Below are 14,840 nucleotides of genomic sequence, written 5' to 3' on the forward strand. Positions count from 1 at the left end.
GTAAATATATAATCCTGATCTTCCATTGATTATGGTTGTGGGAATGGCAGCCATAGGTTTGAACTGATAGAAACTGACAAAGAACATTTAATCTCCACATTATGTGTGACTTAATCTTTCAAGTAATTCAAAGAGTTTAATTCAAAAAGTCCCATGAAGTTACATATTTATCCTTATGAAATTGCAACATGTGGTATGAATGAGTTTACTCCTTAGCATATATACATCTACATTGTATCTTTTATCCTTATGAAGTACTGTGCTACGTAATTGATGGAAGTTTATCTCTTGTTTAATATGATTGTTTTAGCCTACTTAAAATCAATTCTCTTTATTTGATATGGTTGATACGTTTTTATGATGTGCTATTGGACTCATTATATGAAGTACTGCCTTGTTTTCGGTAGCCCTACAGTATGTACTATTCAATATGAAATGATTTCAATATTTCCTGATATCCAAGGAAGCAGAACTTAATGCCACTTATTCCCTCTTAGACAGGCAAATTGATGGGGTTCTCAACTAATGTTGCCATTCTCCCTGGCATTCCATTCTCCCTGACATTCCATCTTTGTCTTTTTGCTCCCTGATTTTATCTTTTATTCTGTCTCCTCTGTTCCCCTGTGCACAGCAACAGATACCTCAACAGCAATGGAATACAGCAAACGAAGCCAGTAATCGAGATTACATGCCTTCGCGTGTGAGTGTGGGGGGGAGGGGGAATTGTAGCCTACCTGACCTGAGTGGTGCGAAGGGGGAAAGAATAGTCTTTCTCCCAGAATGCTGCCCTAGCAGACCTGGTAGAACAGTGCCCTGAATGTAGGAGTCTGTTTGAATTCAGAAACTCCATCTTGGGACTGTGTCTGACCTTTTGGGCAAGAATGCCTAAAGGATTCCCCCCTCTCCACCCCATGCCTGGCACATACTCAGGAAACAGCATTTAAATATGAACAACAGCACACCTGGGCGAAACCAATTCTCGTTTGTCTAAATTTGTTAATATTTTCTCTGACTCATCCTTCTTGTGACCATCTATGTTGCAACACCCATTAAGGGTTGTTACCTGTTTATTGTCCAACAGCCAGGCAAAACCCATCAAGATAATGGGTCAGCCATCAGGTCAATGGTCTGACACTCAAGACCATTACATCACCTGGAACAGCAGGAAAAATCCTTTGTTAAAGCATTTCCTTGACCCCAAGACATGCTTTTCCCTATAAAAGTCCACCCCAGACCCCAATCAGTTGTTCAATATTATCACACACCACCATGGTGCTCGATAATATTGTTCCATCAGCGCTGTCATCCAGAGCCTAGTGCTGGCCATTAGGTTTCTGTCTCCTGGACATCAACTACAACACTGGTAAATATAATCTTTGATATTCCATCCCTTCTATCTATATACTGTGTTTCCCCGAAAATAAGACAGTGTCTTATATTAATTTTTGCTCCCAAAGATGCACTATGTCTTATTTTCAGGGATGTCTTATTTTTCCGCTCCACAGATGCATGCTCTGGTGTTCTGTTCGACGGGCATGCTTCCAAACAAAAACTTTGCTACGTCTTACTTTCGGGGGATGCTTTATATTTAGCACTTCAGCAAAACCTCTACGACGTCTTATTTTCAGAGGATGTCTTATTTTCGGGGAAACAGAGTATATATCCAAAACCTGTCTTTCACCTCTAAATTACATCCTAGGAAACCTTGCATGTGTGTGTTTTTACCCCAGTAATTGAGTGATTGTGAGTAAGATATTGTTTTATTTCATTTTCTTATTTTCTTAATAAAAACATTTAAAATAATTTATTTTTCTCTGATGTATTCATATAAAGAGCTGAAACCTGTATACACAGGCAATATATTGATCAAGTTACCCAACTCTCCTTAAGTGACGCTAAGCGACCTTGTGCTCTACAGTTAATTTCCCCAATCAAAGAGGGTAGTTGCATCCCACCATTTTGGGTAACAAAGTGTTGGAAGGTGTGGCTTGGGGTGGAGGAAGGGTGGCAATGTGATGTTTGGTGTTGGGAAGGGTGGAAAGATGAAGGTTGGGGTATGGGAAGGTTTGGAAGGTGTACCTAGGGGTGGGGGAGGGTTGGAAGGTGTGGCTTGGGATCGTGGAGGATTGCAAGGTGGATGTTGGGACAGTGAGATGGTGGCAAGGTGAGGATTGGGATAGGGAGCTGAGGCTTGGGGTGGAGGGAGGGTTGAAAGGTGTGACTCATGGTGGGGAAGGGTGGAATTTGGATGGTTGGGGTGGGAGGGAGCCGGGAGGGGTTTGCCAGACCAGCCTGGGTGTTTGGGGAGGAGGCAGGTGGGCTTTGCCGGGCTGCAAATCAGGTGTTCTGTAGTCCAGACTGGCAGTTGGGGGTGGGGGGAGGCAAGAAGGCTTCTAGGGGCTCACAGGAGGAATCAAATATCGCCCACCAATGGGAGTGCAATTGGTGGAGGGTTTGTCGTTGCAACATTTGGTTTCTTAGCAATAATAACCCACCTAACTATCCTAGAATCCAGTTTACAGTCCTCTACATATCTGTGGTTTTCTGGGATATAAATAAATGGAAATATTCAGGAATAACCAGGAATATAAATAAATGGAAATATTCAGGAGTAACCAGGAATACCTGGGCTGGGGGAGTGTTTTAAGGCTCCCAGAAATGATATTCTTTAATTTTCCTGTTCAATTTGATTTCAGTAGCCCCTTAATACTAGCCTCACAGCAGTTTATCTGTTACCAAGGACTGTAATTCTATTATTCCACTATGAGGTCTGCCATTTCAACCCTAACAAATAAATAGTCCAATAGTACCAGTTATTTCCAATGGGCAATCATGTCATTCAGTTTTCTGCATCCCTCTGTTAAATTGGTTTGACTTGGATTCTCTAATTTGACATTAGTTTTTGTTACGTTTGCAGCATTACTTTCAGATTCTGCTGGACTTACTAGCTCTGTATGCAATGGGAGGCTTTGGGCCAGTTATTACTTTGCTTGGGGTCTTCAGCTTTGGCTATTCTTTGCCCTGGAGAAAGCATGGAATTTTTCCTCCTAGAGTTAAAAAATGAAGGATGAATGGGGATATCTTGTTTAGGGGCTCACAGAATTGGAGATCTGGGGTCAATTCACTTGAAACTTGGAAATAACCGGCACCTTCAGATTCATTGCAATGTTGGTGCCACTTGCTTAAAAAACAGTCCCTCCAGCCTCCCAAAATGAATGAATGAATAACAGCCCCAAACAATATTGAAATTCCTAGATTCCAAAATTCCAATATTGAAAACACCTAGATTCAAATATGAAATCAGTATTTGGATCCTGAATATTTTTTGGCTCTCTGATATCTGGAACTGAAAAGTACTGATTTTTTTCATAGTGTAAATCTCTAGTCACCATGCTTCAACTTTTTCCTATTCATTCAGCTGCTGTAAGAATAAAATGGAATGTTAAGCAGGCTGATCTGATCTCCTTGAAAAAACAGTATCTGTTACAGCACAATTATTCATGTAATTTCTTTCCAGTAATATACCAATACATTATTTGTCAGGTACTATGATGTAAATGAAGAAGCTGCATCTTCAGGATTTAGGTCCACTTGCAAAAGCATCCCTACAAAAACACAGATCTAGTTAGGACAAGAGTACATAATAATAGGATTTATACAGCTTATTTGGAAAACTCACATGGGATTTCAATACATTAGCCTGGACTCTATTGAGTTTTCTGCAGGCCCCTATTGACACCTGAACACCATGAGGATTAGAGTGAGGAGGAGAATTAGGAAAGATTGCACTAGAATAAAAGCGTGTTAGATTTAACCCATTATCACAACTATTACTTTACACCCCTGAAAAGTAGGCCAGTATTATCCCACTACTGCACATAGAGGACTGAGATGAATAATTCTTATCCTAACACTATGAAATTATTGGATGTGATGATGGACATGAGACAAAACAATACATACCTTGTATCAGTTGATGGAAACAAACACACTTCTTTTATGTTAAAAGAAGAAAAAGAAGAAGAAGAATTTGGATTTATATCCCCCCTTTCTCTCCTGCAGGAGACTCAAAGGGGCTTACAATCTCCTTGCCCTTCCCCCCCTCACAACAAACACCCTGTGAGGTAGGTGGGGCTGAGAGAGCTCCGAGAAGCTGTGACTAGCCCAAGGTCACCCAGCTGGCGTGTGCGGGAGTGTACAGGCTAATCTGAATTCCCCAGATAAGCCTCCACAGCTCAGGCAGCAGAGCTGGGAATCAAACCCGGTTCCTCCAGATTAGATACACGAGCTCTTAACCTCCTACGCCACTGCTGCTCAGAGAACTACTGATCAGAAAATCCAGAATGTGAACCTAACTAAGCCTAGTCACAAACTCAAGACTCCACTCCCCATGAATTATCAGATGACTTGCTACTTAAGGAAAACTAACAAGGAAGTCTGTTTGTATGAAAGCATCTTCACACAAGAGGCTTTCCTGACTGCTACCATGATTTGTATGATAACAACAGTATTTTTTAAATCTTCTCAACTGGAACACAAACCAGAAGGGCCTGGATATACAAACTGGCCTGTAATTTATTAAATAACCATCTCCCCACAGTACAGAGAGTTACATTTTCAAAAGTTTTAGATGACAAACATCTATGCAGAACATCATCACATCTCCACCAACCTCCAAAAAATTTCCACATTCAGAATCCTCCCTGCTAAGGTACAAGCTTCCAGATCCAATTCTCAATTAACTCAACCAATAGGAACCAGCAAAAAACTGGCACAGCAACTTAAAAAAGAGAAAGGGAAGAGCAATTGTGCAAGAAACCCACATCCAGCCAACATACAAACTAGAGCAAGAAATGGTGATGTAGCCCTGCCCAAACTGGCAGCCGGAAGGCAGGCCTTACTCAGAAAACTTCTTGGACAGGGCAGCTCAACTGAGAATAAGGAAGCTTCCTTCCTTGTCAAAGGCACAGCAGCACTGGCACTGTCCCCCGCCCCCTTACTTTCTTGTTCCTGGGCAGGTTTCTTAGGTTCTTTTGAAATAATGGAAGAATACACCTGAAAAAGTGCCTGCCTTCCCCTCCTCGCCTGCCCACAGGTAACAGAGAAACGCCTTCTCCAGATCTTGCCTTTTCAGGATTAGAAAAGGACCGCGGGAGACTGCCAGCTCGACCACACCCGCCCCCACCTGCAGCCAAGGTGGCCCCTTCCCAGGTGCCTTATAGGTGAGGAGACAGGCGAGCGGGCGGCCACCTCTCAGCCCCGAGCGGCAGGCAGGCAGGCAGAGGACGAAGGAAGAAGCCGCCCGCACCTGTCACTTCCAGGGGCCCTCGAGCCTCGCCCTCCTCCCTGCCTCCCCTGCTCGCTTCCCTTCCCTTCCCTTCCCTCACCAGGTGTCGCCCTTGCGGAGAGCCGTTTTGAGCAACGCCGCGATGTCCGAGCGTTGGGTCTCAAGATCCGCCGCGCCTCCCTCCGCCATCTCTCCCAGCTCCGCGGCAGAAGCGGTGGGAGCAGCGGCGAAAGCGACGGCGGCAGCAGAGGCGGCGGCGATGACAGAAGCGGCGGCGGCGGCTGGAGCGAGCCGCGCTGCATGCTGGGAGTGACGCCGCGCGGCGACCGGGGAAACGCCCTCCACGACCCCCTCCCACTTCGGCAGGTCGATGGATGGAAGCGGCAGGCGGACGAAGGAAGAGAAAAGAAGGTTTCGTCGAGAGCGAGAGCGGCATATCCAGGGGAGACCGCCGCCAGGCGGATGGGAAGTCTTAGCGGGGATAACAGAGGCTTATTCTCCCCCTCAACATTCAATGGATGCGCATGCGTTGTTGGGGTGTCTTGGGTTGGAAGGCGAGGCGGGTGGAGGACAGTACCAGTTTGGGCGCTGCCTGATCTGGCTGCCTACTTCATTTCTACCGGTAAGACGAGGAGTGGAAGCTGAAGTCGAGCAAAATCAGGTTGTAGCGATTCAAACGGTGTTTGTATCCTAATAATAATGGAATTCCGTGGATTCTAATGGAAACTATATCCGAATCTAGTGCTGCTAATTACTCATTCCCAATATAACTGTTGAAAAATGTTAGTCCTATGGAGTTACACCCTTCTGTAAGTTTGCACCATGCGTATCAACAATACATATCAACAATTAACATTGCTTTTAGTGGGCTAACTAGAGTAATGCACAGGATTGCATTGGACGAAGGGGAAGTCTGAGTAGCAGCAAAAGGGTGAGTGTGTAGGAAGTTATTGGATCTTGAATTCCGTGGTATGAATTTGTGCTCTGGCACTGCAGTGACAGGTCACACACAGGAATGACAGCCCTGGGGAATAAAATCTGTTCTCTGAAATTGGAATGACAGCTCCCACACTGGATTGAAAGCCCCTGGAAACAGAATCTGTGATTTGGCACTGGAATGACAGGTCCCACACAGGAATGACAGTGCCTGGGTACAGAATCTGTTCTGTTGGAACTGGAATGACAGGTCACAGATTGGAATGACATCCTCTGGGTATGGAATCTATGCTCTGGAACTGGAATGATAGGTCGCAGACTGGAATGACAGACCCTGGGAACAGAATCTGTACTCTGGGACTGGAATGAAAGGTCACACACTGAGACAGCAGCTCCGTGGATCAGAATCTGTGCTCTGGCATTGGAATGACAGCTCTCAGATTGGAATGAAATACTTTACATTTTGATTAATATTTCTGGCAAGTGTGCAGTTATCTTCAAAACAGCTCTACCTCAGTAATGGTCCTACCTGTCATCTCCCCTACTTCCTTGCAAATTGAGGAGGTTGATGTGAGCCACCTCCTCTGTTGTCAAATATAAATCTTGCCCTTGTTTCCTTTCCAGTTCCACAGCCCAGTTTTACTGCTTTCCTGACCACCATGTTCCTATAACGTGTCATACCCTGCCTGAGTTCCTTGCACACTTTTGTTGGCCACTGACTCACAGCTTCCCTCCATACTCTCTCTATGAAAAATCCCATACCCTAGGCCAGGGGTCCCAACCTTTTTCAGCCTGTGGGCATCTTCGTAATTTGGGCAGAGTGTGGTGGATGCAGACACAAAATTACTGCTTCAGACAGAAGCAATTAAGAATGGATGACCACTGCATACCTACAGTCAATCAGTGAATATCCTTATAATGTGGTGGCAGCTGGGCAAAAGGAGTGTTTTTACAGAAGTCATTAAGAACAACCCAAACTCTAGATGGAAGACATACTTTGAGAGGTGGTCTTATTAAGAATATGTAGTGCAGTGTGAGGTTTTTATCCATGGGTTCGATGTATGGTCTGATAGCTAATTTACCAGTTGGAGTTACATACTTCATGGTATCCAAAACATTTACAGATGCTGCATCTATTGTGCTGGAAAATTTAATGTAGATTATGTTCCCAGGTGCGGTCATTCCAGCCTGTGACACTTCATTCCTGTCCAGAGTACAGATTCTGTTTCCAGGGGCTTCCATGCCGATCTGCCACCTGTCATGCTAATCCCAAAGCACAGATTCTGTTCCCCGTGGCTGTCATTCCACTCTGCAACCTGTAATTCTAGTCCCAGAGCATAGATTCTGTTCCCTGGGTTTGTTATTTCAGTGTGTGACCTGTCATTCTAGTTCTGGAGTACAGATTTTGTTTCCAGATGTTTGGAACCTGTCATTCCAGTCCCAGAGCATAGATTCTGTTCCCATGTTATTCCCATGTGGGACCTGTCATTCCACTGTCAGAGCACAGATTTTGTTCCTTGTGGCTGTCATTCCAGTGTGTGACTTGTCATTCTAGTGCCAGAGTACAGATTCTGGTTTCCGGGGCTGACATTCCAGTGTGGGACCTGTCATTCCAATCCCAGAGCAAAGATTCTGTTCCTTGTGACTGTCATTCCAGTGTGTGATCTGTCATTCCAGTGCCAGAACACATATTCTGTTTCCTGTGGCTGTTGATCCAGTCTGGGAGCTGTCATTCCAATTCCAGAGTACAGATTCTGTTCCTCATAGCTGACAGTCCACTGTGAGGGCTATCATTCGAGTGTCATAATAGTATATATGTGCCTAGAGACCTTTGTTGAAATCCAGTTCACATTTTCTTTGCTACCTTTTTTATTTTGTAATGTATTTCAATGAAGCCCATGCTGTCAGTTGGCATTCCTGGTTCCCATTATTTCAGCTGGCCCTTCCTGCTTCTCCTATTGTTTCCAGTGGGCAATCCTGTCATTTCTTTTAGTACATCCCACTTTCCAGCAATATGCCTCTTCCTTTATATTTGCATATAAAGCTTCTGTGTGTTTACTCTGAAGTAAGCGCTCAGTCTTAAGTAACAGTATTTAAATTATGCAGAAACAGCTAAAAGTCTTTTGTGGAAATCTATCTAATGCATACACAAACATGTAGAATTTCAGGCAGCTTGCCAGGTCTGGATGCTGTTGCCAAGATATTGATGTTCTCTCTGAGGTTTTCAGTGACTCTCCTATTTATTCAAAAAGATTTCAAATATTTCACTTTCGGTAGATCAGTATTATGATTGGTCAATTAATGGATTATTTAATGACTTTCTTTGGTCTTTAACCATGAGCCAGTGGCATGAAGACATGAGGTCTTCCACATAGGTTGTCTGCCCTAAAAGTTTCAAGCTTTTGGGAAGTCCAATTTTTTTCCTGGTTCCCAACACCATTGTGGTGCATTTGTGTCCTTCCATGGGTTTTCCAAAACTTTCTCAAACTTGCTTTTCTTCAAAGTTTTAAGAAATATATAAGTAAAACCTGGATGGCTGGAGTGTGGGTAGGCAAGTTTAGATTTTTCAGCCAATTCACTGACTATTTTCTGTCCATTTTGTCTTCATGGCAGCCATTTCTTCCCCTCACCACTGAGGGGGACATCATGTTTTAAATTATCACTAGAATATTGTTATATCGGTATACTGGTGGCTGGCAGGGAGCCCCGGTTGACTACCTCTTCGCCTGAGTCCGTCTCCTGCATGCCTGTGACAACGGCGGGAGAGAATGGTTGGGATCTGCAGGGGGTTCTGTGTGGTGACATGGCTGCTTAGGCGGCAGGTTGATGGCATGCCTGTGGCCTTTGCTGCGGCCATGCCATAGCTCATCCTTCCCTGGTCCCCAGTGTGGCCCCACGCTTATCTGCAGTTGCAGCTGCGATGCAGGGGAGAACCGCCGACTGGGAATGTTCATATCTTCGGCTTCCACGGTCAGTGGACTGCACTCTTCCACTCTTTCCATTTTATCAAGGTTTTTGTTATTGTAAAATAGGGAGGCAGAGAACCATGAACTTTTTGGAGAACGAGTGAAATTAAAATCAAAGCAAAAAACAACAACTGCTCTTCCTTCCTACACTTCAAGTTCTTGTACCCCTTTCAAAACTTATGCTATTACATTATTTCAAAATATTCCTATTCCATTCCAATTTTGTCTACACAGAATATATGCTTCTACAAAGTCACACTGCTTCTTCCAAAATCTGTACAGCCCTCGTGAGTTCTGTGGCTTTGACTATCCTTTATTCTAAAGTCTCCTGATGAAATATATATTCATGTTGATATTTATGCTAAAAGGCTGGAAGCAAAAGATGGCTGTCATCATGTTCATGACTGTGCACTTCCTCAAAACATGTGCCTGGCCATTGTGGAAAACTTAGTGCTGAAGCAAGTCCATCTTTGGTCTGATTTGGTAGGTCTTATTTTAACTTCTTAGTAAATTTTAACCTGAGGTGGTTTTTTTTTCATCTTTTGAATTATAATCTTTTTTTAGTTGGGGAACAGACAAGAAAGGCAGATTTGGTTGTAGGAAGCTATAAGTCCTGTTAAAACAAACAGAAGAAAACTTGGTCTGTTATCTCCAAGGAAGACTGGTTTTTTATTTTTTTGAAGGAAAGAGAACAATGAGTTTCTAACAACTCAGATTATATTTTTACCCAAGGTGGAGACACAGTCCCTCAGTAATGTGGGGCATATTAGCTTAGAGCAGACTGCTTATTAATGTTGCAAGAGGCTTGCGGAAGGAATTTTTAATACCAGTATATACAGATATCAGCTCTCAGAAGAAAATCTACAGAGAGGAATATGATGCAAACTTGATAATCTTTATAGTAGGGATGGGGGGTTCACACGCATTTGATTCAGTTCAGCAAACATGCACACACAGAGTTCCTAAGATATAGATAGGTTGGAGAATAGATTTGAAACAGAAAAGGGGTATGGGGTATATGAGTAATATGACCTGATCATGACATAAGGAAGATCCAGGGTTCAGAGCCAAACAGCCAGCATTTGGTTCGGGGGAGGGGCCACATTGGACATAGCGACAAAGATGGAAAGATGTCAAAGGCACTGGGCAAATGGCCCTTTGGGGGATAGGATCTTTATAGGGTAAAGATCCACCTCTGGGGGTGACAGGACAATCTTTGGGGGATGTTTAGACAACCTCTGGGAGGTGTCAGAATGGATTGTTTTGAGAAACAATTGAGTGTATTGTGAGGTGGTCAGAAGACATTAGTTACAGAAAGGAGTATCTGGGTTAAGATAATCAGGGGACGTAATGACATCAGGAGTCTTCTTGTGGCTGAAAATGAGTATTCATTCAGCAGGGCTACTATATCATATTGAGAACGCATTCTTCCTTGACTGTGAAGCTGAAAATATGCTGATATGGCAAACAAGCTGAGTGTGAGAACAGAAAAACAATTCATGAAAACTTCTTGTAATTAGACCTGGCTATTATCAGAGAATGGGCTCCCCATCTCTGCAATGCCAACATCACCCTTTTAGGCTGGCAAGTGGGCAGGGATACCTGTGAATAGGTTCTCCCCCCCTGCCCCCACTATGCCAGGGCAGTGTGGACAATATCACGTAACAATAGGCTCTAATCAGTGAAAACATTAAGATTCTATTCCTTAACAAATACCAAGAAATGCTATCATGCAGTCTATTTTACATAGTTAGAACAGGAAAACCATAAAATATTGATCTTCCTTTTTTTCTTATAGAGGAAGGATGCAGAAGGACAGATAAAAGTAGGGTGTTTTTAAAGCTTTATGTGATCTTCTCACAACAGCAGTTAGCTATTCTAATTATATTTAGTGGAATACTTCATAGTGGTTGCAAGATAAAAGAACTATGAAAAAAAGATAAAATAAGGAGATTACTAAACACTTGGCCAGCTGCTCCTTGGCCTGGATTGCAAATTCCCTAGGACTCTGTGGGCATTGCCCAGAACTCATTCCTCTGTCTCTCCCTGGAAGATTTGCAAGTTCATAAGATTTGTTTTTCCATTATCTCTAACATCAACAACATGGCTAAAGTAGGAGTCAGGAGATGTGTCTTGGACTGGTTTATGCCATTCCTTATGAATCAGACTCTCCACTGGAGACCAGCTGTTTTCAGTGTGGCAGTTCTCTTCTAGGGTTCCACAAGGCTCGGTCTTATCCCCCATGTTATTCAACCTCCGTGTAAAGGCCTTGCATCTCATCAATATGTATTAGACCCCCAACTCTGCATTTTTCTAAATACCCTGGTAATTTGTTAGAGATCTTGAGCTGCATAACCATCATGGTCAAATGGTTGAAAGTGAATAGAGTGAAACTGAACTCAGACAAGATGGAAATGATGCTGGCAGGGAAGGTGGAGATTCTGAAGGACATTTTGCTGGACAAGACTCAGCTGTCCGTTGCTTATTCTATTAAAAGCCTGGGGGTCTGTCTACCTGGATCCATGCGATGGTAACATTTAGAATAAACTACTGTAATGAACTCTACATAGGTCTTCGTTTGAAGTCAATTTTGAAATTCCAGTTGGACAGAATGTCATAGTTTGGTAGTTAGTGGGAGCTAGGTGGACCATACATATTACTCCCATTCTGCATTTGCTCCATTGTCTGCCCATGTTACTGGGCTCAATCCAAGATATTGGCAATCATGTACAGAGCTTTGGCCTTGGTCCATCATATCTGTAGCACAGCTGTTCTTCCTATTCTCCACCATGTCAGCTTCACACATCTGAACAGGGCCTTCTACAGGTGTTACACTACAAATGGACAAAATCAACAACTCATGCATTTGAATTCTCTGCTGTGGTCTCCACCTTGTGTAGAATGACCTACTTTCCTGACTTTCTGCAAACTATCAGAACCAACTGGTTGTTGTGGGTTTCCCGGGCAGTGCGGCTGTGGTCTGGTAGATCTGGAAGCCGTGGTCTGGTAAGTCACTTCTCTCTGTAATACACCTCTGATGCCAACCACAGATGCAGGCAAAACATTAGGAACAAGATCTACAAGACCACGGCTACACAGTCTGGAAAACCCACAACAACCAGTTGAATCTGGCCATGAAAGCCTTCGACAATATATAGCAGAACCAAATTATTTATGAGACTTCTGGGATCATGGCACTTCATTAAGGTTGAGCTTTCCATAGCTCCCAGCTGCACTTCACTGAGGGAATTGATCTGTCAACTGGAAGCATGAATTTTACTTAACCATTGCCTCCCCTGGTCTTGGGGACCCCACATTGGACATGTAGGGTTGTAGGACCTCCTGAAAAATGGTCCACAAGCCCCCAAGGTCAGTGGGTGGTAGCAGATTCAGGAAGCTGCCTTTCCCCAAATCTTCCTGTATTTTTTGTTATATTTTATTATTCTTTTAGAACTGGGTTTTAATGAAAGAACTAAGTAGAGGGAGAGTCTTATGAACCTTTTAGAAATAATAGCATTATAAACATGTTAAAAGGAAAGTCCTATAAGAGAGATTTTGCAGAGAAGGGGAAAGTCCACGGAATCCAGTGGCAAGAGGTGCAGCAATTCCTTACAACTTCACTGACTGGAGTGGATTGAATCTGAACATTGAGGTAGATGGTGAGTGAAGTTCTCAGATGATTTGTTGAGTTGCTGAAACTGCCTGAAGCTGAAGAAACAATGGAGGGATCTATCTACTTGGTCATTCCTATCCTCACAAAGCGAGGGGGTGACCCAAGGGGCTTAGAAAGAGCCAAGCTGTGGAGCTGTGCTTGCTGTTCCCTTGTAAATCATTGGTTCATTTCCTAGCAGAGAAAAGATTAATCAGGCCGTAGAGCTGATTTGAGGACAGATTATTTGAGTATGTTTATTTTTGAAGTGATTTCCCTTTGGAATTCTTGATGCATGCTTGTAAGGATAAGATGGTGCTGATCTAAAACTTTGAAAAACTGAACAAATAGTTTTAATCATTTGTCATCTGGTGGTAATTATCAGCTATAGTACAGAAAGGAAGTAGTCTCAAAGAAGTGACTTCAGTCTGCTGAGGCAGTAACTTTCTGAGCTGAATACTTGAAATATTGATCTTTGGTTTGGCATATTTTTTCCTTTTTCCTTTTTTATTTTCTATTTCCTAAAAGAACAATATTATTGAACTTTTTGGAGCTTTTTTATCTGGACCCTTTGAAATATTGACAAGCTTTTAAAATATATTTTGACTTCTTTTATATATTTAGGTTTTTGAATGTTTATTACTCATTATTGCTTATTGTTTTTAGAGAGGGTTTTTGTTTCTTTCCCCGATAATTAAATCTCTAATGTTAATTTTTTTTGCTTAAACCAAACTAATTAATTAATTACACTTATGACCTAACATTTTTAGATATATTGAAAATGCTAATAGTTAATATATTAATAAATTAAGTAGCTAGGGTTTTACTCCGTTTTAAGACTTCCCTCATGTTCCTCCTCGGTGTATCGTTTCCCACTCTTAGGTGTTATAGATTTAGTTATTTACCACTTATTAATTCAAGTATTACTTTTTCTAGGAGCCGTTTGTTGCAATATTTTTGCTTTTGTGTAGAGAAGGAGGACAGTCTCTGTGGGGCATGGATACTCTCGGCGTGACTGTTTTGCCCTGTTCTTGGGACAGATGTCTTGGGGAATGCTGCAAAGTACATTAATTGAGAGTTGATTATTAATTATTGTCTAGTATTGTTTAGTACTATTGAATAATTGTGGATAGCTAATCTTCCCTTCGGCCCCCCTTTTTGCCGGAGCGATGCGGCGGCTCTAGCCAAGGTGGAGTATGTCTCCCTCGCGACTTCCCTTGTGGGAATCCCCAGACTTATTTCCTGTAACACCAAGACTATCGGCCGTTCTGGCCTGTGCCCTTGCGAAGTCCACCAATTCTAATCGTGCCGCCATTGATTGTTTGTCATTGTTGATTCATATGAAAGTGCATGAGTTGCCAGATACTGTACTACTGTTCAATTCTGCATTGGTTTGATCTTGTGGCTGGTTTTATTATTGGAGTTTGGCCTTGTCTCGGATGCATATCTACTTTTGCTTGTAACGTGTAAGAAACCCTTTGACTTCCTCCCTTTGGCGCATCGCGAATCCAAGTCCTAATGTTGCACAAGCAGCTCCGGGCTAGGCTTGGCTAAACGGGCGGAGGAGACGAGCTGCCTCCCTAAATCAGCCTCTAACATTTCAGCCTCCCTTCTAAATGTAAAAAAGGAGGAGATAGTAGGGATGCACTGCTGACTCTGGAGCAGCATCAGAAGTAGAGCCTGCACACCCGCGCTCCTGCAGCGCTCTCCTGGTCACACGCACTTCGCCCCCCCACCCCTGCAATCCCCCCCCAGCGAGTCAAGCAGGTCATGGAACCACCATGGCTCACAGACCACCGGGGCCCGGACAAAGGGACAAATGGCCTTTGCCCCCCAGGTGTGAGGATTGCCCAGACGCTGATGTCTTTCCCTCTCCGCGACGTGAGCAGCCAGGGTGATATCATACATCACACGCATGATCTCTCTTAGTCTCCCCGCTTCCGCCTCCCGGAATTCCCTGCTCCGCCTCTTCTACACGCTCACTAGAATCATAATGGGCTAA

The 14,840-nt window shown here is 43.3% G+C and overlaps 2 protein-coding genes across 6 annotated transcripts in view; one reads left to right on the plus strand and one right to left on the minus strand.

Moving 5' to 3' along the window:
* Positions 1-5,628, minus strand: part of USP15 (ubiquitin specific peptidase 15) — a 62,017-nt gene extending 56,389 nt beyond the window's left edge. For 2 of the 5 annotated variants that reach the window (XM_048501573.1, XM_048501572.1), the window contains exon 1: positions 5,388-5,597. In XM_048501573.1, coding sequence (XP_048357530.1) covers positions 5,388-5,476 — 89 coding nt within the window. In that variant the 5' untranslated portion in view covers positions 5,477-5,597. Of the gene's footprint in view, positions 1-5,387 lie in introns of all 5 variants that reach the window. The other 3 variants (XR_007244882.1, XM_048501568.1, XM_048501565.1) reach the window with 3 other exon arrangements.
* The window catches only part of TAFA2 (TAFA chemokine like family member 2), a 212,760-nt gene continuing 203,496 nt past the window's right edge, over positions 5,577-14,840 (plus strand). Inside the window, exon 1 of the mRNA XM_048501575.1 lies at positions 5,577-5,909. Within this exon, the coding sequence (XP_048357532.1) occupies positions 5,588-5,909 (322 nt within the window). The 5' untranslated portion in view covers positions 5,577-5,587. The remainder of the gene's footprint in view (positions 5,910-14,840) is intronic.

The sequence above is a fragment of the Sphaerodactylus townsendi genome, linkage group LG06, assembly GCF_021028975.2.
Source record: "Sphaerodactylus townsendi isolate TG3544 linkage group LG06, MPM_Stown_v2.3, whole genome shotgun sequence".
NCBI lineage: Eukaryota > Metazoa > Chordata > Lepidosauria > Squamata > Sphaerodactylidae > Sphaerodactylus > Sphaerodactylus townsendi.